The 26,490-nt window shown below is 42.3% G+C and overlaps 1 protein-coding gene across 2 annotated transcripts; it reads right to left on the reverse strand.

The window, feature by feature from the left end:
* Nucleotides 1-1,631: 1,631 nt before the first annotated feature.
* On the reverse strand, nt 1,632-26,358 carry LOC106566799 (acetyl-coenzyme A synthetase, cytoplasmic). 2 transcript variants are annotated; one of them, XM_014135207.3, is made up of 18 exons: nt 25,378-26,358; nt 24,361-24,556; nt 18,621-18,816; nt 18,038-18,110; nt 17,264-17,339; nt 16,941-17,052; nt 15,986-16,033; nt 12,979-13,116; nt 12,674-12,844; nt 10,323-10,456; nt 6,952-7,084; nt 6,268-6,324; nt 6,062-6,142; nt 5,771-5,879; nt 5,508-5,576; nt 5,021-5,197; nt 4,792-4,866; nt 1,632-4,616 (listed from the first exon to the last, which is right to left on the reverse strand). In XM_014135207.3, the coding sequence occupies exons 1-18, from the start codon at nt 25,502-25,504 to the stop codon at nt 4,489-4,491; spliced, it is 2,100 nt and encodes a 699-aa protein (XP_013990682.1). In that variant the 5' UTR covers nt 25,505-26,358; the 3' UTR covers nt 1,632-4,488. The 2 variants fall into 2 exon arrangements, with proteins under 2 accessions (XP_013990682.1, XP_013990683.1); XM_014135208.3 differs by lacking the exon at nt 15,986-16,033.
* Between the last annotated feature and the right edge of the window lie 132 nt (nt 26,359-26,490).

The following is a 26,490-nucleotide window of genomic DNA, read 5'->3' on the forward strand; positions in this document are numbered from 1 at the left end:
TCCTCTGTCACCTTCTCTCTCCCTTCCCCCTCCCTGCCTCTAGAACCCTCTCTTCCTCCTGTCCAGTCTCCTGTTGTCACGGTCAGCCCACTGCATGCATAAACAACAACGGCCTGCCTCTCCACTGCACATTATGCTCACAAGAGTCAAGTGGCTGGACAGCTGGGCCAACACGCCCAACCAGTGCACCCAGGGGACTCCCAGGGCTGTCCCTTCATCCTGCCTGCCTGCCACCCCCAGACGGACCCCATCAACAGGCCATGGTGGGGGACTGACACACCCTGCTCCAGTCTTAAAATTACACATGTATGGGCAATACACACATGCAAGTACACAAACACGTACAGGAACACACACACACACAGAGACACGAATGCCCACACACACACACATACTGTGAGACTGAGTGTCCTATGATTTAAATCCTGTCTCAGTGGAGCTGCCCTTCCTACCCAGACTACAGCACAGACAAGACCAGCCCCCTCCCATTAAAGAAACTGCAAGTAGGCCGTTTGACTGGCTGGCCAGGGTCTACCATTACTGACTTGAATAGACTGGATCTATCACCAGAGGAGGGTTGAGAAGATGAACCTACGGATGAATGGATCAATCTGAGTCTATGTCCAAAATTGCACCCTATTCCCTATATAGTGCACTACTTTTGACTAGAGCCACATCGGCCCTGGTCAAAAATAGTGCACTATATAGGGAATAGTGTGCCATTTCAGATGCAGCTTGGGGGTGCTCAGGTTTTATGTGTGGAGGAAATGCTAAAAAGAGGACAAAGCATAGAGGCACATACCGTAGGTCCCATACTGTGAACTAGCTATGTATGGATTATGGTGACCTGGACGTACAGTAACCTGACACATCATGTGGTCTCCCAGCCACCTCTCTCTCTCTCTCTCTCTCACACACACACACCTCACCAAAACATGAGGACAAACCCCTTTGCTTCACCTGTCTCATTGATGAACGACCACAGCGTCGTTAGGGCTGTTCATGTCCCTGAGCAAAACTGAGCTGGAAGAAGGGATCCAGATCTATATAATGAGCACATGCTGCTGGACATGAATAAAATGAATACATACAGGTCAGCATCACCAGCCTCTACCCCAAAACCAATAACAACTTCAATTATTCAGTCCCAGCCATCCCCATGGGCAGAAAATGGTTCATGTTACCGATCAACATCACACAAGTGGGCATCAATTTCCTATACTAGATAAGCATGTACTTCATTATAAAGACTCAATAGAATTTGAAAAATCTATATATTCATAGCTAGAGTTCAGTGGAGGCTGCTGAGAGAAAGGCTCATAATAACAGCTGGAATGGAGCAAATGGAATGGTATCAAACACATGGAAACCACCATTCTTATTGCACTCCAGACAATACCACAAGCCTGTCCTCACTAATTATGTTGCCACCAACCTCCTGTGGAGTATACCCTCTCTCCAGTCTACACACAATGACAAAGGATACTACTATAGTTACTAGTCTTATCTGTGCTCCATCACTGCCATCTCGAGGGTGGTGCTGGTTCCACTTAAACAGAAGCCAGGTTCCATTCTAGGAGAAACCTGAGAAGAAATCAATCAGTGGTGAGTACAACACAATGAAGAGGGAGTGGATCATTAATATATTTATTCATCTTCGATTCTACAGGATACTGGCTGGTGGCTTCCAGTTAAATAGGCAGTTGATGAAGCAGAGCATGAACAAACAATACAAAATAATAATGGGTCAGCTACAACTCAATTATATAAGCAAGCCAGACAGTACACACATAATTACTTAAATTTACAGCAGTAGCATATTCTTTAATACATTCACACTTTCCAATATTAGACTATTTTATGATTCAATCAAATGACCAGAAAAATGGATGCGACACAAAAAAACAGGGATAGATTAAGGACTTGTTTACTCATCTTATAATAATGTATCCACGTGACCTTGAAAAAAAATACTAAAAAAGGCAATTATTGCAGACAAATGTCAATTATCGACAAGATGAAGAAGCCCCTAGTTGTTTTAACAGTCAGCGTAGCATAAAGCAGTAAGGCTGATTTAGGGAAGTATGGTGTCAGGAGTATTCCCGTCTCCTACCTAGAGTATTCTGATTCAGGAACTAAATAAATCATCATTACATCGACTCATGTCATGTCCAGTCAGATACTATATAGAGGACTCGTCTTTGTATCTGTGCCATTATAGCGTTTGTGACAGCACGGGCAGTGCCATAGAGGCCATCTCCATTTCGAAGTAGTCAATTTGCTTCTTCACGTTTGGCTGATCCCTCCTGATGACACGGTTGGCCATGACCCAACATGGTCACCAGGAGGGATCAGCCAATGAAGTTGGAAGTCCCACCCAATGACTATTCTAAAATGGTGGAAAGCATTCAACGGCACTGCCCATGCTAATAGGGCCTTCTGGCCACTACAGGACTCTATCATTCTTTATGTCGGATACCCAAAGATCCTGTTCTTTAAAACTAGAGTCCTTAATTGAAACAATAACAAAGCAGTCAATAGCCTTTGTTTCTGTAAAAGTTGAGGGATGGGCCTGGAGAAATGGAACCACACAGATTCATAGATAGAGCTATGGCTGCAATGTCTGACCATCCTTGATATTAAAATTACAGTTTAACCGTGTTTGGAGTAAAACAAGCTTATAGGGTTCTGATGGTGTACGCCAGTTAAACTAAGCCCATGAGGCATTTAAGATACCTTTTTCAAGAAACAATGGATATATACATTATTCATTTATGAGTAAAAACGGATGTAGCAACTAAGGAGTCTAGCTAATAACTGAACACAGTATACTGTAGGTCTTGTATAATAATAGCACCATCTACTGGAAACATAGGAAAGGTCAAGAAGCACTGCAAAGGTGTGAGATGAGAGAGACGCAGCTGAATGAATAGAACGATTACAGCGCTCCAACATGCCCAGCACAGAGTTGTACTCATTAGGACATGCAATGGAAAACATTTTTTAAAGTTTTACAACAGAAAATGAAAAGAAATGTAAAGTCCAAGTAGTCTCTCCCTGTTGGTTTGTTTTCTACCATTTGGTGCCTCGAACCCAGGTTTATATCCCAAAATAATAAAAACAGATCGCAGGAAGCAGTCAGTCCGTTTACTGTTATTGCATGTCGCTTTGATACAAAGGGGCAACAAAAAGATAAAACTGCAAAACATAAAAACATGTGACATAATACAGACAAATGCTTTCAAAACATAAAAACATGTGACATAATACAGACAAATGCTTTCAAAACAAAAACATGTGACATAATACAGACAAATGCTTTCAAAACATAAAAACATGTGACATAATACAGACAAATGCTTTCAAAACATAAAAACATGTGACATAATACAGACAAATGCTTTCAAAACATAAAAACATGTGACATAATACAGACAAATGCTTTCAAAACATATAGCTTAGTCTTTTTTTTTCTTTTTTACAATGTTGGCACATGAACACAATGATGGCTTATGAAATATATATTTAAAATACTAGAATAAATTTAAACAGGTCTTGCATTGTATGTTTGGTCCCACTTTAAACAACTTGTAAAGGATTTCAAGACTTCATAAGGACTAAATAAGTTCTTCACAAATCATATACACTGAGTTACAAAACATTAGAAACACCTGCTCTTTCCATGACAGACTGACCAGGTGAAAGCCGTGGAAAGCTTGCGACACCTTGTAGAGTTTATGCCCCGACGAATTGAGGCTGTTCTGAGGGCAAGGGGGGGGGGGGGGGGGGGGGGGGGGGGGGGTGCAACTCAATATTAAGGTGTTCTTAACGTTTAGTACACTGTGTATAAGCAAAGCCATATATAAAGGGTAATAGAACAGGTCCTTGAATCTGCCAAGTGTGGTATAACCCGTCAGACCCTCTTAAATAGCATGACAGTTGCTGGTGAATGACATAGGCCATATAAAAGGGTTTATGAAGGCTTCAGTTATCCTTCATTTATTTCTTCAAAGGGGGACCTTGGATTTATTTCTAATACAATCAACCCAGTCAAAACAGAGGAAAGGGGAGTGTTCAGCGCAGTTCTGCTAGTACACACTAACAAGCCCCCTCCGCCTCCAGAAGACAACGATGGAGTGGAAAATGCATCTCAACAACTTAAAACATTTCAAGCGTGCAGACAAACATGCATAGCGATCTTTGTCAAACGGCAATGAAATAAAAAGGACAAAATGACAAAAGTCTACATAGTTCAAATGGAGAGAAAAAAAAATGAATTTTTGAATCTAATAGTACATCAAGTGTACTTCATAAGAGGGGAGAACTGAACTTCTGACAAACTAGAGGGATTTTGTTGTGTTTCTTTAACCCCAGTGTTGGCTTGAGTCCCACAGTGAAGGCTCTACAGTTACATTTATACATCTCCTTCTGCTCCTCGTTTAGCCCTCGGTAAGTCAGGGCTCTCTGGCCTCCTCTGTAGTTGTGAGCTCACACTGCGCCACAGCAGCGGTTCTGGAAGAGCAGTTCGATGACCGAGGAGTCGGCTAGCGTGGACACGTCGCCCAGGTCTCGCTCGTTACGGGCAATCTTACGTAGCACACGCCGCATGATCTTACCTGTGTACACAGAGGGGGAAGTAAAGGCATGTCAGTCACTAATGAAGTTACCAGCTCTCATTCAAAACACCTTTCAAATCAAGCCATAGTGGAAAATGTTACATGTTCACATACAAAACCATGTTCGTACAGAATAGAATCATAACCAACAATCATAACCAAGGTACACTCTCACCTGATCTGGTCTTGGGAAGGCCTGGAGCATTCTGTATAAAGTCTGGAGTGGCAATGGCACCAATCTTCTCTCTCACTGTCAAAGCAGATCAACAGCATTAGTCATCAGCTCCAATACAGAAACCTATTGTCGGTGTGGGATGCATGCAGACAGTGTAGGACAATCCCCTTTATCATGTTCAGTGACAGTACTGTAGTTGGCTTTACACACACATAAAACCAAAACGTACCTTGTTTCTTTAACTGGGCCTCCAGGGTGCGGCTGAAGCTGACTCCGTCGGTAAGCGTGACGAAGCAGTAGAGACTCTCCCCTTTGACAGGGTGCGGCCTGCTAACTACCGCTGCCTCGACCACCGCCTCGTGCTCCACCAGGGCTGACTCCACCTCTGCTGTGCTCAGCAGGTGACCTGATGTACACACAAGCCACAGGATTATCATATAGTACAACAGTCCACTGATCTCTACTGTAAATCACAAGTTAGAGAACGTTATCTTACATGCACCATGACTAGAAGACAACCTTTAATATTTCACAACAGCAGACAACGCCCTAGTAGTGGTAGTCCTATACCTTCCCCAGCTCAAGATAAATGAACACCTGTTAGAGCACTATACTAGCAGTAGTGCAGATGACAGGACAAGAGACCTGACAGTACAGACGACTCCAACACACTGTACATCACATTTCACAGAGCTCCAGCCAATAGAAGTGCTCACCTGAGACATTCAACATGTCATCTATCCTCCCTGTGATCCAGTAATACCCGTCCTTATCTCTACGGCAACCTGGGAGGAAAACAGCAATACATTAATGCAGTTTCCATGCCAACAGAGGGTCTTTATTTAGTATACACAAAAACGCACTGTCCATGACACAATGAGACTCAAAGAATACATATGGTAAATGTGTGAGTTATTCTACAAAACATCAGTCATTAACGGTGCTCAGGACTGTATTAGCCATGTTAGACTCATCTTACCGTCACCAGTGACGTAGTATCCTGGGAATTGCTCAAAGTAGGTGGTCTCAAACCTCTGGTGGTTCCCATACACAGTCCTCATGACTCCTGGCCAAGGCTGTTTGAACACCTGAGGAGGGGGAGAAGAAGCAAGGATGTCCAAAGTCAAACAAGCAGTGAAGATCCAATTCATCAAATGTAGACAGCCGACAGCATACTGCAGTGAGAATATTGCGTATTGGAGTGAGAATTAATCTAATGTTTAGATCTCTACATAAACTTCTGGATAACTAATTGCTCCCGTTGTCTTACCAGGTAACCCTCGCTTGGTCCCTCAAGCTCCTCCCCAGACTCATTCAAAATGGCAGGGACAACTCCAAAGAAAGGAAACGTCTGGTGGAGAAATGGGAAAAGACCGGAAGGCAATTTAGACCAACTTATCCCACATGATGACAGGGAGGGAGCATCTCAGTGAGCAGGAACAGAGAAGTTGATATGGTCAATAGAACAATACCTACAGCAGAGCCAGGCTTCATGGGCGTGGCAGCAGGTAGAGGAGTCAACACGTGGCCACCCTGAGACAGAAGCCAATGGGAAGAGATTCAGTCAGAACAGAGATTACAGTTACAGAAAGATGTCCATTTAATAAACTCATCCATGTCTTTAACGTATTGAATCAAGACAGACTGCGTGACCGAAGGTAAACGCCCCATTCCGCCCCCACCAGAAGCATTTTACCCAGAGCTAAAGAACCAAATTACATTGAGATTTTTTGATCGACATGATAAATGTAACCTACGTCTGTCTTATTTATGAACAGCTGAAATAAAAAGCCCACAGTGATTTGAACCAACACTCCAAAAATATATTAGGATGTAGGCTATTTCTGTCTGTTGTAGCTAAGAACATTGCAGTAGCACACAGACTGCCTATCTGTGTCGTGCTTATGTTTGTAACAGCCTACTGTTACAACAGACAATGACGTTTGTTGTACAATCGATCATGTCTTTGGTACACGTCGAAGTTTGGAGGCTACGCCAGAAAAAGACTGATCATCGCCACAGGAGACAAAAAAATGTGCGTGAAGTAGAGAGTCAAGAGAATTCGGCAATGCAGCCACTCCGTTCAATAAAATCTATTCAGTAACATTACATTTTGATGTGTGTTAATCTAAAATTCCTTAAAAAGAATAAACTGCTGACGGTCTCAGTCTGCCAGAAGGTGTCGACCACGGGGCACCTCTTCTCCCCCACCACGCTGTAGTACCACTGCCACGCCTCCGGGTTGATGGGCTCCCCCACCGTCCCCAGCACCTTCAGAGAATCCCGCTTGTACCTGACACACACACACACACACACACACACACACACACACACAACAGTTTATAAACTGGGTGGTTTGAGCCTTGAAAACATGTATTTTTACCCCTCTAATTACACTGGTAACCAGTTTATAATAACAATAAGTCACCTCGGAGGTTTTCGGGTATATTGCCAATATACCACGGCTAAGGGCTGTAACCAGGTATTTCGCGTTACGTCATGCTAACATGGCTCTGTGGAAATCTAATGAGCATACTACAAAAATCCCCATCAAAATCTGTCAGTTTAAGCTAAAGATGTGTTTTAACATGGGCTGCATCTCAATCCCCTGCATCCGCCGATGTCAGCCTTACACATCTGCCGTGAAAGGTGGCAAAGCTAGAGCGGTGTTTTTCAGGCAACAAGACAGCCCGAAAATCAGAATGTCTCTGTGGAAAGATGGTGTACTCTGTTTTGCTCTATGACCCCCACAAGAGTTATAGGACTTGTCTGAAGTCGGTATATCCGATCTGCCAACTTCTGTCTCTAGCATCTGAACAGTTTGGGCTACACACTAATATCACCCCTTTGTGGAAAGGTGAATCTCTCAGGAACACGTACGTCGGTTGTTTTGCTCTAGGACACCCACAAGCCTCGTCTGAAGGTCCCTCAGTACCAGTTGAAAAAAAATGAATGGAAGTAAATATGGAGATCAGAAGTATTTAACCTGTTTGGGATCGGGGGCAGTATTTTCACGGCCGGATAAAAAACGTACCCGATTTAATCTGGTTACTACTCCTGCCCACAAACTAGAATATGCATATAATAGTAGATTTGGATAGTAGATTTGGATAGAAAACACTCTAAAGTTTCTAAAACTGTTTGAATGGTGTCTGTGAGTATAACAGAACTCATATGGCAGGCCAAAACCTGAGAAGATTCCATACAGGAAGTGCCCTGTCTGACAATTTGTTGTCCTTCTGTTGCATCTCTATCGAAAATACAGCATCTGTGCTGTAAAGTGACATTTTCTAAGGCTTCCATTGGATCTCTAAAGCCGCCAGAAAGTGGAATGGGGTGTCTGCTGTATCTAGGCGAAGAACAGCAGCAGAATTTGTGAGTGGTCAGCCTGGGGACAGTGAGACTGAGAGGCGCATTCACGACACTTCTCCATTTTTTTCTTTCAGCCTTTTAAAATACACCGTCGCCCGGTTGGAATATTATCGCTATTTTACGAGAAAAATAGCATAAAAATGGATTTTAAACAGCGTTTGACATGCTTCGAAGTACGGTAATGGAATATTTTGAATTTTTTTGTTATGAAATGCGCTCGCGCGTCACCCTTCGGATAGTGACCTGAACGCACTAACAAAACGGAGCTATTTGAATATAACTATGGATTATTTGGAACCAAAACAGCATTTGTTGTTGAAGTAGAAGTCCTGGGAGTGCATTCTGACAAAGAACAGCAAAGGTAATCCAATTTTTCTAATAGTAATTCTGAGTTTAGGTTGTCCCAAACTTGGTGGGTGTCAAAATAGCTAGCCGTGATGGCCGGGCTATGTACTCAGAATATTGCAAAATGTGCTTTCGCCGAAAAGCTATTTTAAAATCAGACACCGCGATTGCATAAAGGAGTTCTGTATCTATAATTCTTAAAATAATGATGTATTTTGTGAACATTAATCATGAGTAATTTAGTAAATTCACCGGAAGTTTGCGGTGGGTATGCTAGTTCTGAACATCACATGCTAATGTAAAAAGCTGTTTTTTGATATAAATATGAACTTGATTGAACAAAACATGCATGTATTATATAACAATGTCCTAGGAGTGTCATCTGATGAAGATCAAAGGTTAGTGCTGCATTTAGCTGTGTTTTGGGTATTTGTGATGCATGCTAGTTGCTTGGAAATGGCTGTGTGGTTTTTTGTGTCTATGTACTCTCCTAACATAATCTAATGTTTTGCTTTCGCTGTAAAGCCTTTTGGAAATCGGACAACGTGGTTCGATTCAGGAGAAGTGTATCTATAAAATGGTGTAAAATAGTCCTATGTTTGAGAACTTTGAATTATGACATTTTGTGGTTTTAAATTTGGCGCTCTGATTTGTCACTGGCTGTTGAATAGTGTGGGACGATTTCGTCCCACCTCCCCTGGAGAGGTTAACTAAACTTTCTTATATCTCTCAGATGTAGGACAGACACTTCAGAACAAACTTCCTTTAGATTTTGTTTGGGACTGTCTGTTTATCCATGTATGAAGCTGACAGTGCTGAGTAAAAACCTTAAACTCAAAAACAGCAGCTCTTTGCTGTATTCGTTGACAGTCTCTCTCTAGTCTGGTTTTAAACGATTAGAAATCTCACAGTATCAACTTTGCTATAGCTTTACGTTATGCCTGCTACGTTACTGCAGACACCATAATCTGAGCCATCTGATTGGCCAGCGGTAGGCCTATAGTGCACTTGATTGGCTCCCCCCGGGAAAGGCAGAGTTCGTAACTTCAGACATATGAAATGCCTTGTAGATGGACCAGTCAATAGGCGGTTGGTGACCACAGCCTTAAGAGGTCCTTAAACTCAAATAGCTAAATGATCCTTGGTATGACCATCTTAAACCAATTCCATATAGTTTAGTAGAACCCCCACCACCCCAGCTTAGACTGTAGCAGATTAAACCAATTCCATGTAGTTTAGTAGAACCCCCACCACCCCAGCTAAAACTGTAGCAGATTAAACCAATTCCATGTAGTTTAGTAGAACCCCCACCACCCCAGTTTAGACTGTAGCAGATTAAACCAATTCCATATAGTTTAGTAGAACCCCCACCACCCCAGCTTAGACTGTAGCAGATTAAACCAATTCCATGTAGTTTAGTAGAACCCCCACCACCCCAGCTTAGACTGTAGCAGATTAAACCAATTCCATATAGTTTAGTAGAACCCCCACCACCCCAGCTAAGACTGTAGCAGATTAAACCAATTCCATATAGTTTAGTAGAACCCCCACCACCCCAGCTAAGACTGTAGCAGATTAAATGGTAACATAAACAGATGGAGAAGTCAATCTGTAGATACAGGAATGCTTCTTCTGTACTATGAAGCCCTATCATACTCAGGCCTAGGTCATGTTCAATAAGATATAAATTATTTTTAAAAACAGGGTCAAACAAGGAGGTACTGTCCAATTTGAACAGAGTTTTGTTAGTGTGCCCTAATGAACACAATCCTGGTGAGAAACAGGCTGAATGAGCCAAGAGTGTGGAGACTCACTTCTGGACGGGCTCGCACCCATACTTCATGAGGAGGCGGATGGCTGTGGGCGCCGTGTAAAACTTGGTGACTTGGTACTTGTCCACTATCTCCCACATGCGGCTGACGTCCGGATAGGTGGGCAGACCCTCGAACTGAACACATATCAAATTCACATCAAAACCGAGCCAGATGGTGTAAACACAACCTCATGATCATAACCTAACTAAGTCATCATTAGCTGTCTGAACTACAGGAGGAAGTAGAGGTAGTAAATAACATCCCCTTCCATCTTCCTCTCCTGTATATACACACATTATGAGAATACATTTTTATGAGTTGCTTTATGAGATTAGTCAATAAAACCATGACTTGGTTATAAAACAAATATCTCTAACGTTTGTCAAAATGGACTATGGATGTTTTAGACACATAAGGTCATACAACATTATGAAGTCCTGTTGCACAACATTGTAAAGCCTTCTTTCAATATAACAATGACAAACTTATCACATTTAATCATAAAAATACTCTGGGTGTCTCCAAAAGAGCACCATATTTATTTATTTATTTATTTATTTATTTATTAGACCCTATTCCCTATATACAGTTGAAGTCAGAAGTATACATACACCTTAGCCAAATACATTTAAACTCAGTTACACAATTCCTGACATTTAATCCTAGGGACTTTTTACTATCTTAGGTCAGTTAGGATCACCACTTTATTTTAAGAATGTGAAATGTCAGAATAATAGTAGAGAGAATGATTTATTTCAGCTTTTAATTTCTTTCATCACATTCCCAGTGGGTCAGACATTTACATACACTCAATTAGTACTTGGAAGCATTGACTTTAAATTGTTTAACTTGGGTCAAACGTGTCAGGTAGCCTTCCCCAAGCTTCCCACAATAAGTTGGGTGAATTTTGGCCCATTCCTCCTGACAGAGCTGGTGTAACTGAGTCAGGTTTGTAGGCCTCCTTGCTCACACACGCATTTTCAGATCTGCCCACAAATTTTCTATAGGATTGAGGTCAGGGCTTTGTGATGTCCACTCCCATACCTTGACTTTGTTGTCCTTAAGCCATTTTGCCACAACTATGGAAGTATGCTTGGGGTCATTTTCCATTTGGGAGACCCATTTGCGACGAAGCTTTAACTTCCTGACTGATGTCTTGAGATGTTGCTTCAATTTATCCACATAATTTTCCCACCTCATGATGCCATCTATTTTGTGAAGTGCACTAGATCCTCCTGAAGCAAAACACCCCCACAGCATGATGCTGCCACCCCCGTGCTTCACGGTTGGGATGGTGTTCTTCGGCTTGCAAGGCTCCCCCTTTTTTCTCCAAACATAACGATGGTCATTATGGCCAAACAGTTCTATTTTTGTTTCATCAGACCAGAGGATATTTCTCCAAAAAGTACGATCTTTGTCCCCATGTGCAGTTGCAAACCGTAGTCTGGCTCTTATATGGCGGTTTTGGAGCAGTGGCTTCTTCCTTGCTGAGCGGGCTTTCAGGTCATGTCGATATTGGACTCATTTTACTGTGGATATAGATACTTTTGTACCCGTTTCCTCCAGCATCTTCACAAGGTCCTTTGCTGTTGTTCTGGGATTGATTTGCACTTTTCGCACCAACGTACGTTCATCTCTAGGAGACAGAATGCGTCTCCTTCCTGAGCGGTATGACGGCTGTGTGGTCCCATGGTGTTTATACTTGCGTACTATTGTTTGTACAGATGAACGTGGTACCTTCAGGCGTTTGGAAATGAATCCCAAGGATGAACCAGACTTGTGAAGGTCTACAATTTCTTTTCTGAGGTCTTGGCTGATTTCATTTCATTTTCCAATGATGTCAAGCAAAGAGGCACCGAGTTCGAAGGTAGGCCTTGAAATACATCCACAGGTACTCTTCCAATTGACACAAATTATGTCAATTAGCCTATCAGAAGCTTCTAACGCCATGGCATCATTCAAGCTGTTTAAAGGCACAGTCAATTTAGTGTATGTAAACTTCTGACCCACTGAAATTGCAATACAGTGAATTATAAGTGAAATAATCTGTCTGTAAACAATTGTTGGAAAAATTACTTGTGTCATGCACAAAGTAGATGTCCTAACCGACTTGCCAAAACTATAGTTTCTTAAAAATAAATTTGTAGAGTGGTTGAAAAACAAGTTTTAATGACTCCAACCTAAGTGTATGTAAACTTCCAACTTCAACTGTATATAGTGCACTACTTTAGACAAGGGCCCTATTCATAGTGCACTACTTTAGACCAGATTCCAAACGGAATAAGGTTCCATTTCAGACGGCCCTCTTCCTCCTCTAAATGACAGTATTAAGCCTGTGGCCGTCCACTCACCAGGACACTGGTGGCCCCGTTAGCCAGGGGCCCGTAGGTGATGTAGGAGTGACCCGTGATCCAGCCGATGTCGGCCGTGCACCAGTACACATCGTCAGGATGGTAGTCAAACACCAGTTTGAAGGTGGTGGCCACGTAGAGCATATAGCCACCGATCGTGTGTAGCACACCCTGATTAGAAGACACATGATCACCACAGGAGCATTTACACGTATGTAAAGACAGAGTGCAAAAATCTATATCAAACTGAGAGAAGAGAGAACGGGAGTTATAAACGGAGTGCCACTGCTGCATAGCATGTGTACCTTGGGTTTCCCGGTGGAGCCACTAGTGTAGAGGATGAAGAGGGGATCCTCAGAGTCACACCACTCTGGTTCACATTCCTCAGACACACCACTCAGCAGGCTGAGCCAGCACTGATCCACCTCAGGGTTCCACGGCACCTGGCGGAACCACACACACACACTCTAGTAAAAACCACACAATGACATGGATCCCTGAATTTTTACAGCTCGAGACCACATCAAGACATCCTGATAACGATCATAGGCACAAAAAAAAGAAAAGTATAAATGCTTCTAATCACTAAATCAGGAATGAGAACGTTAGCTCAAAGCAAACATGCTCAGATAAGACAAAAATAAGAGCTATAAAAAGTGAGTCAGCGTTGTATACACTTGAACAGTCTGTGAAACAATGGTGAGAGAAGTTAAAACATTGTTAACTCCTAGAGTTCAATCAAATTACTCTCCTAAAATGCTGCTCTCGGGGGTTAAAGGTCACTATATGGGTTTGGCTAATGAAATACACTAAACAGATGTTCTAAAAATATGGGTAGGGCCCTGCATTTCTTGCCAACATATTTTTCTGAAATATGCCAAATGTACATAACATTGATAGTGTTGCACATGTATTGATACACTCAGTGGCCAGTTTATTATGTACACCAACCCATTCACAAAAATGGTTCACTCCTACATACAATAAGTCAAGTGGTCGTGGCTTGCTATATAAAGCAGGCAGACATCGGAGCATTTGCTTACTATTCGATTGAATGTTATAGAATGGGTCAAACGAGTGACCTAAGTAACTGATCGTCGGTGCCAGGCGCACCTGTTCCAGTATGAGAATTGACCAGTCTCCTGGGCTTTTCAAGCACGACAGTGTCTAGGGTTTACCGAGAATGGTGCGACAAACAAAAAACATCCAGTCAAGGTGGTCCTGTGGGCGAAAACAGCTCGTTGAAGAGAGGTTGAAGGAGAATGGCAAGAATTGCGCAAGCTAACAGGCGGGCCACAAACAGGCAATTAACGGCGTAGTACATTAGTGGTGTGCAGAACGGCATCTCGGAACGCACAACTAGTCGGTCCTTGTCACTCATGGGCTATGGCAGCAGACGACCACACCAGGTTCCACCCCCAGCAGCTAAAAACAAGAAGAAGCGGCTCCAGCACCAACAGTGGACAATTGAGGAGAGGAAAAACGCTGCCTGGTCCGACGAATCCTGGTTCCTGTTGTGTCATGCTGATGGCAGAAACAGGATTTGGCATAAGCAGTATGAGTCCATGGCCCCATCCTGCCTGTTGTCACCAGTACAGGCTAGTGGTGTAATGGTGTCGGAAATGTTTTTCTGGCACACGTTAAGTCCCTTGATACCAATTGAACAACATTTCCACGCCCCGAAGAATTCAAGTTGTTCTGGAGGCAAAGGCGGATCCGACCCAGTACTAGATGGGTGTACCTAATAAACTGAGTGTATATTGACAGTAGTGCACAATCTCAGTAAGACTTTTTTTTTTTAAAACAGACATTATCTGAAGCATGAAATGAAAGACCCCACTTACAGTATGAGAGATCGATTACATCTACATGGAGAGTCAGGGGTCAATTACCTCTTATCTGAAACCTTAGTCATTGTTTATCCTTCAGTGAGTGTGGTTACATGCACACAATAATGCAATTATTGTGGACAGTCAGATTAATATAATAGTTGGAATAAAAGTTTACATGCTTTGCAAGAAGAATGATTTCCTTAACAATCCTGTTTGTATGGACACATCTAAAATCAGGCTACTTGATGGCACTCTGATAAATGCAGAAAATACGCAATCAAAATAAACATTCTACCACAGCAAACATGTTATTTTTGGGAAGCATATTTGACTCGGAGTTCGGACATGTGAAAACTACTTCTAAGACCCATACATTCAGTTGTTCCGAACTCACTTCACTCACACTAAAGCGGGTGGCTCGCCCGGCTGGTGCTACCACATGCAACGATCAACTACACCGCTGGAACGCCGATTACGGTGTTTACAGGTCTTAATAATCCGTAAGATTTCTCCGAAAATCTGTTGTTTTAATTGGCGTATGTTTACTTTGATTTTGACCTTACCCCGATTAAGATAGCAGAGTAAGGCGTTTACATGACTATTGCATAATTTGCCTACTGCCATAATCAGTTTAAGGTCGAATTATTAGTGTGCATGTAAACTTATCCAGTGTTTCTTTCAGGTCAAACATAATAGTATTTATCACCATCTTAAAGATGCACTATGCAAATTGGTCAGACAATTCCTGGTCGGTAAAATTCTAATAGTTTGCCTAATTTCAGTTTGTGACAAAACATGCAAGTATCACATTAAAAAAAAATCATTGCACCATCTAAACTGCAGTGAAATATAATTTCCATAACCAAAAATATAGTATTTTCAGCTGTTTGAAAGTAAAAGACGCAAAAGCGATACATAAGAACGGGAGGATAGAAATATTTTTTTATTTAACCTTTATTTAACTAGGCAAGTCAGTTAAGGACAAATTCTTATTTACAATGACGGCCTACCGGGGAACGGTGGGTTAACTGCCTTGTTCAGGGGCAGACCGACAGATCTTTACCTTGTCAGCTCGTGGATTCGATCCAGCAACCTTTCGGTTATTGGCCCAACGCTCTAACCACTAGGCTACCTGCCGCCATAAAATAGCTCACATCTACCGCTTCTTAGACTTGCTCTCAATTAGTGACAAAGCTATAACACACATTTCTATGTGGATTTGGTCAGGTAGCCCAAAAAGTTAAATATTGAAGCTTTAAGTACAGCCTAAAGCCAGGCAGAGATCAGGTAAGGGACCCCTGACCGGTGACAGGTGTGAGCTGACAGACCACAGGCAGACACTCAGACAGAGAGGTGTTACTACATGTGTAACAGGATCCACCCCCAAGGTTAGCCTACCGCTGACAAGTAGATAAGACAGGTGTTAAGAAGAAAAGGACAAGAAATGGAGAGAATTCAAGCTCAGGGAAATCTGAAATACCTGAGGGACGGGACGGATTTTCTTTACTCTGTCTTTCTGTTTCTCCTGCTAGAAGGGGTTAATGGAAACGGTTAGACCTATTTGAACAAACATAAAAAGGGGTGGCTTCATGTCATTTGAACCATGACATCGAGACAAAGCCGTACAGGCTTTGCCAAAGGACTATCTACACTTTTCATTGTACACAAAACCAAGGAGAAAAAGCCAAACGTGTTGACTGTTTCTGGAGAAAAACAAACATAGTAGGGAGTTAACATTAAAGTGATGATAAGGTATTTATTAATTAAACAGTAGCCCCAGTAGCAAATGTTAAAGGTGAGAGACCTGCCCTATGAACACAGGGGTCGTATTCATTAGGCACCAACCGAGAAAAAAAAAACTAACAGGGTGACAGCGGTCTAAGGCACTGCATCGCAGCGCTAGAGGCGTCACTACAGACCCGGTTTCGATCCCAGGCTGTCTCGCAGCCAGCCGCGACCAGGAGACCCATGAGGCGGCGCACAATTGGCCCAGCATCATCCGTGTTAGGGGAGGGTTTGGCCGGCTGGGATGTCCTTGTCCTATCGCGCGGGCAGGCGCTTGCACGCTGACTTCGGTCGCCAGTTGTACGGTGTTTCCTCCGACGCATTGGTGAGGCTGGCTTCCGGGTTAAGAGAGCAGTACGTCAAGAAGTAGTGCAGCTTGGCAGGGTCGTGTTTCGGAGGACGCATGGCTCTCAACCGTCGCCTCTCCCGAGTCCGTAGGGGAGTTGTCGCGATGGGACAAGACTAACTACCAATTGGATAACACGAAATCGGGGAGAAAAGGGGGTAAAAAAATAAAATACTACATTTTTCCAATAACAAACACCCATTTTTAATTTCTGTTGCAAAACATTTTGCTATGGTGTGCTCTAATGAATAGAACCCTGTAGAGAGACTATGGGGCGTGAGAGAGATTTTGCTGGTGGTCTCACCTGCAGGTCAGGACAGGGCCGCTTGGCTGGGGGAGACTGAGAGCTGAGGGGAATGGCCTCCACCTCCTTGGACAGGTGTTTAAGCATGATACACCTCTGTACTGGGAAACTCCTGACAGATGGAGAAGAGAGTGGGGCAGTGTGAAAGAGTAAAGGAAGAGACAAAGTAAAAGGACAGAGTCGTGATTCACATGAACAAAGTCTGCATGACCCTCTCCAAGTAAACATCATCTATCGGTAAGGATGTGTTGTAAATATCAAGCAAACAGAGAGTAGAAGTCTGTATACGTGACTAGTTAGTCAGATAGAAAGTGTGTCCTTACCTGTCCCTGCATTTCTGTAGCGCGTCGTCAGCGATCACCTTCAGGTTGATGAGCTTATCTCCTCTGTAGAAGCCATCTGGGGGGGGGGTTCAGAACGGATGAGGTCAAAGGGTGCACACCGATCAATGAGAGAAAGGCAGGGCAGTGATTGCTATCGACAGGACTTCACTGGTACTGTCGGTCTGACTGCATTGGCATAAACCTGTCACAACCTGGGAACAATCTTCATATTGATATTTTACAATCCGCTGACAACAAAAATGAATGATTCCTAGATTATATTCATATGTGCAAAACATTTTAGTATTGCGTGCTCAGCTCCAAAATGTTTTAGGATGTCAAACAAATGCATGTCTGGGTTCTAGTGTAATTGTCTGGGTTCTAGTGTAATTGTCTGGGTTCTAGTGTAATTGTCTGGGTTCTAGTGTAATTGAACAGCAGCCAACGGGTGTCGCTAATGTGCAACGTTTTTAATTCACTTAATTCCCCTGGTAGCAGTCTTCAGCCACAGACCAAAATTGCCCAGGACCACACCCAGTCACTCACAAAGGGTCACCATCTAAAGAGGTTATGTCGGTTATCCGATTAGCGTCACTCCAAATCCAAAGCTGTACAGTGATGCAGTAGGCCTGTACAGTGGGCTGGGCTCACTATGATGAGTACAAAGCCACGCTAATTAACACTGTGGATTAGGGGGTCAGGGGATAATCTGTGGCACTGTAATCCAATCGAATAAGAGTCTCTTTATTACTGCAGTTGAGTTTGCAGTCTCACCGGCCGTGATCAGCAACGAGCACTGGGAGTCCAGGATCCTCTCGCACAGCGACTCTGCCGAAAAGCCTGCAAACTGGATAGTGTACACACAGAAATACACACATCAAATACACTGTGCACTGTGTGCAAATGCACTAAAGTGTTTGCCTATTCTGTTTGCCTTGTATGAGGAAAAAGCTGGCAAAATGGGTATTACAGCCACTTTACCTACTAATTCAAGGTCGCTGAAGTGCACTTTAATGACAGTATAAATCAGACTGGTATGATGTGCCTATAGGTTTTAGGGTTGTCAATGATACCAGTATGACGTCAGGAAGAAAAGGAAACTAAAACATGAAGCAGACTTAATTTGAGCAAAAACAGTCCTAATGTTGGAAAACACAGCCTCATGTTGTCACCCAGAGTCACACTTGTTATTTCGCAAGCTATAGCACACAATATTTTACATAAAGTAGGATTTTAAAGGATCATAAAGTCTGCTTCGTGTTTTCTTTTTTGCCACGGAAAATCTGCTATCGTATCAAGATACTAGTATCTTGACAAAACAGGCCTAATCCAGACAGTTTAGGTGTCGGTTACTCACCACGATTGAGTGCACAGCCCCGATGCGGACACAGGCCAGCATGGCCACCACCAGCTCCACCACCATTGGCATGTAGATGGACACGCGGTCTCCCTTCTTCACCCCCTGGGACTTGAGCACATTGGCAAACTGGCAAACCTGCTGGAGCAGCTCTCTGTATGTCACCGTCATCTCGTCACCAGGCTCGTTCCCTTCCCTGTAAGGGGACCAACAACATAGATATCATACAGAGATACAGAGCATTCTGAAAGTATTTAGACTCCTTCTCTTTTTACACTGTTACGTTACAGCCTTATTCTAAAATGGATTAAATAAATAAAAATCCTCAATCTACACACAATACCCCATAATGACAAAGCAAAAAAACAGGTTTTAGAAATGTAAAATAGAAATACCTTATTTACATAAGTATTCAGACCCTTTGCTATGAGATTTAAAATTGAGCTCAGGTGCATCCTGTTTCCATTGATCATCCTTGAGATGTCTCTACAACTTGATTGGAGTCCACCTGTGGTAAATTAAATTGATTGGACATGATTTGGAAAGGCACACACCTGTCTATATAAGGTCCCACAGCTGACAGTGCATGTCAGAGCAAAAACTAAGCCATGAGGTCGAAGGAATTGTCCGTAGAGCTCCAAGACAGGATTGTGTCGAGGCACAAATCTGGGGAAAGCTACCAAAAAATGTCTGCAGCATTGAAGGTCCCCAACAACACAGTGGCCTCCAGCTTTCTTAAAATGGAAGAAGTTTGGAACCACCAAGACTCTTCCTAGAGCTGGCTGCCCGGCCAAACTGAGCAATCGGGGGAGAAGGGCCTTGGTCTGGGAGGTAACCAAGAACTCAATGGTCACTCTGACAGAGCTCCAGAGTTCCTCTGTGGAGATCAGAGAACCTTCCAGAAGGACAACCATCTCTGCAGCACTCCACCAATCAGGCCTTTATGGTAGAGTGGCCAGACAGAAGCCACCCCTCAGTAAAAGGTACATGACAGCCACTTGGATTTTGCCAAAAGGCACTCTCTCAAACTATGGAGAAACAAGATTCTCTGGTCTGATAAAACCAAGATTGAACTCTTATGCCTGAATGCCAAGCATCACTTCTGGAGGAAACCTTGCACCATCGTTACAGTGAAGCATCGCAGTGGCAGCATCATGCTGTGGGGTATTCCCGTGGCAGGGACTGGAAGACTAGTCAGGGTTGAAGGAAAGATTAACAGAGCAAAGTACAGAGAGATCCTTGATGAAAACCTGCTCCAGAGCACTCAGGACCTCAGACTGGGGAAAAGGTCCAATTTAACATTTATAAAAATGTGGATTTTGTGTTACTGATCTACACACAATCCTCTTAATGTCAAAGTGGAATTTTGTTGAAACATTTTAGATTAAAAAAAATATATATAATATTAATAATGTAAAACGTTGTTCAGTCAATAAGTAGTCAACCCCTTCGTTGTCAAGCCTACATAAGTTCAGGAGTAAAACTGTGCCTAACAATTCAATAAGTTGCATGGACTCATTCTATGTTCATTAATAGAGGGTAACGTGATTTTTGAATAACTACCCCATCACTGTAACCCACACATACAATTATCTTTATGGTCTCTCAATCGAGTAGTGAATTTCAAGCAGAGATGTAACCACAAAGACCAGGAAGGTTTTTCAAAGCCTCGCAAAGGGCACCGATTGGTAGATGTGTAATAATGAAAAAAAGCAGATGCTGAATATCCCTTTGAGCATGGTGAAGTTAATAATTAACAGGTGTCCTTCCTAACTCAAGCATGGTGGTGGCTGCATCATGTTATGGGTATACAGCTAAGCACAGGCAAAATCCTAGAGGAAAACCTGGTTCAGTCTGCTTTCCAACAGACACTGGGAGACGAATTGACCTTTCAGCAGGACAATAACCTTAAACACAAGGCCAAATATACACTGGAGTTGCTTACCAAGACGACATTGAATGTTCCTGAGTAGCCTAGTTACTGTTTTGAAAATCTATGTCAAGACTTGACAATGGCCGTCTAACAATGATCAACTTGACAGCGCTTGAATCATTTTAAATAAGAATAAAATGGGCAAATGTTGTATAATCCAGGGTTGGAAAGCTCTTAAGATTCACAGTTGTAATCGCTGCCAAAAGGTGCTTCTACAAAAGTATTAACTTTGGGGTGTGAATACTTGCGTAATAAGATATTTACATTTGAAATACATTTGCAAACATGTCTAAAACAAGTTTTCACTGTCATTATGGGTTATTGTGTAAATGTGTGAAGAAAAAATATATTTCATCCATTTTGAATTCAGGGTGTAACAACAAAAATATGGAAGTCAAGGTGTATGAATATTTTCTGAAGGCACTGTAGATGTTATCCCCCCCAAGAAATTCTGAAGATGAGTAATACTAAACCCCTGCTTTATACTCAAACTCAAAACATTCAAGCACACCAACATGCTCACAAAGCTAATATTCAAGGTGGATCAATTCTAGCTAAGTACCTCATGTGCCTACAGTTAAAGTGATAAACTGTGACATTGTGGCTCTCTGCTTTACTCAGCAATGTGCCTGAGCTGTGGAATCGTTTGTCTCTTGGAATCGCCTTTAAAAACGAGAAATGCATGACTGGCAAACTAAGGACAAGCTCTTAAAATGGCAGTGTGAACACGAACGGTAGAATTTGGGATGGTGTGGTTACTGGACATGATTGTTCCTCTGTTAATCCTTAAGAGTCTATCGACTCCAGTGCTTCAATCTAAGTATCAAAATACAAAAATCTGCTTCAGAAACAGTCAGTTTAAGCTAGAGATGTCAGCTTGAGAGATATTGCATGGGCTACGTCTCAGTCCAACGCATCCGCTTATGGCCGCGCTACAGCGGTGTTCGTTAGACCACAAGACATCCCGAAAATCAGTCTTCTCACAAAAACGGCTGTAACGTCCAAACGGTTTGGCTTACAGTACTATTATAGCCACTCTATGGAAAGGGGAGACTCACAAACATGATGTTGCTCTCCGTTTTGCTCTACACCCCCACAAGAGTCACAGGACCCGTCTGAAGGGAACCCATACAAACGAATGGAAGGATGGAGGTAGATTTGTGCCAACAAAAATAAGGGGTTAAATGTGTACAAAAAAACCGATTATTTTCTGAGCTTTCTTATATCTCCTAGGAAGGTATAGGACAAACACCCAATTCCTCATTTATTTTTTGACTGTCTTTCTTGCCATTTATGAATGTGTTAAGCAATGCGTTTCTATGGGCTATAGTAGTAAAGGTCAAATTCAATTTTATCAAATCTTTTTTTGTTATTTTATATATATATATCCCTTCTTACACAGTTGGCCCTCTTATCCCACTGGCCCATAAGAAGAGCCCCTAGAGACTGCTGAGAAATTAGAGCAAAACTCACTGTAACCAAGTTCACCCAATCAGCCCACATTCCGCCCAAGGATAAGAATCACTAATTGTGTTGTTGCTCTGCCATACTTTCACACTCAAATGAACAATGTAACTGCCAGAAATCAGTGTAGGAGAGAAGATAATGGATTTCTCATTTGAGGTAGCAAATGCATTTGAGCAAACAGCACATAGACTTATGATAAACTTAATAGCATTTGGATTAACACAAGTTCTCCTCTCCAGTCCAGGACACACATTGCTTAATATAAACAAAACACAGCCGTGTCTAATAGGAAATCTAAAGGAAAGGTCGAGTTTGGTCTTTCCTATTGTGCAACACAATAAGCCTCCCAGATACTGTAGACACTGTTATCTCACAACGGTTAATGTGCAAGAGTGCGAGTAGGAAAATACCCATGCAAAGCTCTGCTTTCACACAACATGGATCTCTCACTAGACTGCCCACCGCTCCCTTTTAGATTTATGTTTGTGAGCTACATTCTGCTCATTGGCAGAAAACTACACCATTGCTGGTAGGTCAAGGTCATCCAAACAGTTTCCCTCTCTATGGTGGTGACAGAGTGTGGCGAAACACACACACACTCCTATAAATAGTCAGCAGCAACAAAAAAACAAACTTTCCACTCACGTTCAAGATGTCAAAGTACAGATGACAAAGACGCCAACTCTGTTGTGGAGGTTGCAGAGTATAGACAAAAACATAGGCTTGCCTATTACCTACACATGCACTGAATAAACAAACTATAGTTATAGATATATGGCCAATATACCAAAGCTAAGGGCTGTTCTTATGCACGACAACACGGAGTGCTAGGTCACAGCCCTTAGCCATGGTATATTGGCCATATATCTCAAACCCCCGAGGTGCCTTATTTCTATTATAAACTGGTTACCAATGTAATTAGAGCAGTAAAAATACATTTAGTCAAACCCATGATTATCAGCATTCAGGGCTCGAACTACCCAGTTTATAATACAAATTAGATCATTTAGGGACAAAACAGCTAAAGTAGGCTATCCCCAGACAAAAAGCTTGCCTATTACAACATTGCGAGACTAAAAAGTAACTTCATAAAGAAAAGGACATATCCTTGTATTGAATAAGCTGAGAAGTAGCAGGGCAAATCTAATGGTATGAACAGGCTGACAGTACATTGGAACTGATAGGACAGACATTCACACTTGAGGAGTCATGAGCACTGGAAGAGACTGCAGAGCATTGCCTTTTACACTACAGCAACATGGGACAAAGAAATGTCTAAGTTATGCAAAATCTCTCCCAACTTTAATAACTGTAATGACTAGCCTGTCGGCAAGGAATACACTTCAAAATTCTACTAGTGAGAAGTCAGTTTTCTAAAATCAGTTAAGTTGAGACCTCCGAGTAACCCTACGCAGTCAAAGTCAAGTGTAGACCCAACGCTGTTCATCATCAGACATCAACTGGTAAATGCACAACAATTTGCAAAACAAGACATACACTTAAGACTAGAGCATATCAAAACTGCAGCATACATCGATGTCAATTCCCTGTGGTCTAAATGTCCTAGTCTGGTGTGGTTAATGGGGTGAGCAAAGAGCATGTGTGTATTGTGTCTCAACTTCAAAGCTCTCCTATTCACTCATACCAACAAAACACAAAAAGCTACCACATCCCAAAATAACCCACCCAGTACTAGAAGCCCATCTGTCCTCATAGATTCACTATTCATTCATGAGGACATCTCTGACCTGGGGCTGGCTTTACAAAAGAGGGGGGCGGGGGTCTTGAGCACTAGTCACTTCAGACAAGACCAGAGACAAAGGACCGAGGATCATTGTAGAAGCATTCAGCCTCCTGTCCTAGCATTCCATCAAATTGTTCCAGAGGGGCACTCTCCACAAGCAGTGAGCCATACAATGTCCAAGGAGAGAGTGCTTTGACAGCCTCCGTAACCCCTTTCAACACACATACACAGGACATCAGACTGTTGGGCTGCTGCCTACATGCAGACTTGAAGTCATTGGCCACTTCAATAAATGGATTACTAGTCACTTTAATAATGTTTACATATCTTGCATTACTCATCTCATATGTATAAACTGTATTCTATACTATCTATTGCATCTTGCCTAAGCCGCTCAGTCACTGCTCATCCATATATTTATATATTCTTATTCCATTCCTTTACTTAGATTTGTGTGTATTAGATAGATGTGGAATTGTTAGATTACTTGTTAGATATTGCTGCACTGTCGGAACTAGAAGCACGAGCATTTCGCAACACTTGCAATAACATCTGCTAATGTGTGTATGTGACCCATAAAATGTGATTTGACACACCAGTAGAATGCCACTTTGTCCCCTAGCCTCCTCTCATGAACGTTACAGTCCAGGACGTTGTAGCAGATGTTGGTGGTGGCCCCCTCCATGCACTTGATGTAGATCTCCCCCTTTGTCACATCAAAGTTGTAGTCCATGAACTGGCCCGTGTGCTTCGACTTCCAGTAGAAGTCTTTTGCAATGTCACCCCAGAACTCTGGAATAAGGAAACATAATGAAGGGCCATTATGATGACCCATGACAGGTGGCTGATAGGGACAATCATCCTCCACCACCAGAAAACACAGAAATGTCAGATTAATTTCTTGTGTCACATTTCCTCAACATGCTCACAGTTGTTGGAAAACTTCAGAGTAAGATTTTTCCAAATGTCTAAACCATGTTACAGAAAAAATGCAAACATGAAGCAAGAGGAGTAGAGTTACATGCACACTAGCATAGACATGTGAAAGATATGCTGGCAAAATCTATACACTTGGGTCTGAAGTAAAACAAGACCTACTGCTGGTATAAGTCAAAGGTTTTTGTTCATGCAATACTTTTATTTCCACAAGCTCCCACAAGGCTTTGATAAGCCACCCCAGCCATAGACTGTTCGCTCTGCTACCACACGGCAAGCGGTACCGGAGTTCCAAGTCTAGGTCCAAGAGGCTTCTAAACAGCTTCTACCGACAAGCCATAAGAATCATGAATATCTAATCAAATGGCTCCCCAGACTATTTGCATTGCCCCCCCCCCCCCCACACTTTTTTTTAACGTTATTATATATGCATAGTCACTTTAATAACACTACCTACAAGTACTCATTACCTCGACTAAGCGGTACCCACTGTATATAATCTCTTTTTTTTTTTTTTTACTGCTGCTCTTTAACTACTTGTTACCTTTAACTCGTATTTTTTAAATTGGATTTTTGGTTTGGGGCTTGTAAGTATTTCATTGTAAGGCCTACACCTCTTGTACTCGGTGCATGTGACTAATTCAATTTGATTTAAATGTATTTGTAAATAAACCTACCATCTGGATGTTCAATAGACTTCAGGTAGAGTTCTTTGTACTTCTCAAAGTTGGGTACATGAGCTTCCTTCTTCAAGTCTCCTCCTGCATGAAATACGTCCTCCTTCGGTGCTTTGTCTGGAATCATTTTGCCCTCGAGTCAGCTGGCTAGGTATCTATCCTAACTATCGAAATACGGGACAAAAGATGGCAAAGCTGCGAAGAATGGTATTGACGATAAATTCCGCTATTTGCTCGTGCCCACTGCAGCTCAAACTACTACGTGCAGCTCAAACTACTACGTGCAATTTAAAAAAAAGCCTCCAGTGAGTCACCCTCTCATTGCACGGTATTGAACAAAAACAATGGTACAACTGGCATAGTTAATTCTGACTTCCTTGTTTAAGGATGCTTCTTTAGCCTCCTAGCTACTTTAGAAGTCGACTATCTCGCTTTATGCATTAGAAAGCAATACAGTACGTTAACTGAGATAATGACATTAGCTAACTGTCAAACTAGCCAACGTTAACTTAGCTGGTTGCAAATCCAAGCAATATTTCCAGGCAGTAGAACCCAAAAGAAACGAGATAGCAGTTAGCTAACTTTAGCGACATCAGCTATTCAACGCGTTAGAAAATAGCTTAAAATATAAACCACTTTTTTGCTATTCAAAAGGTTAACTGCGTTTTCAGTTAGCTAACTTAGACCCACCGCTGGCTAGAGTTCAAATCCTTGTTAAAAAATATCTAGCTACTATAACTATAAGGAAGTAGCAAACGATTGACTTGAGAGCGAGACGAGGCCGTTTTGTTTGAAGTGGTAGGTTGGACACCACTTGACTTGATAGCGCCTTCTTCCATTCAAATTAAGCAATGTGAAATGTTTATCTGCAAAAGTATCCGTTTTCCCTGAAGTGGAGGTGGTATGCCCTTCGTCCAAATGTTGTATTTTGAAGGCAGAGACAACGCGAAGGAGGAATGACGGTAAACTGAACTCCGGTTGGCCCTAAAATGGGCGGAGCAGCAGCCAATCATATTTGAGGAGAACGATGACGATTACATTAGACGTTTGAAAGATACTTTCACACTCAAAGGGTATTTTTATTGACAAACTTCCCTCTCATCAGGTGTGTGT

Source organism: Salmo salar, chromosome 13 (assembly GCF_965601325.2).
Source record: "Salmo salar chromosome 13, fSalSal1, whole genome shotgun sequence".
In the NCBI taxonomy this organism is placed as follows: domain Eukaryota; kingdom Metazoa; phylum Chordata; class Actinopteri; order Salmoniformes; family Salmonidae; genus Salmo; species Salmo salar.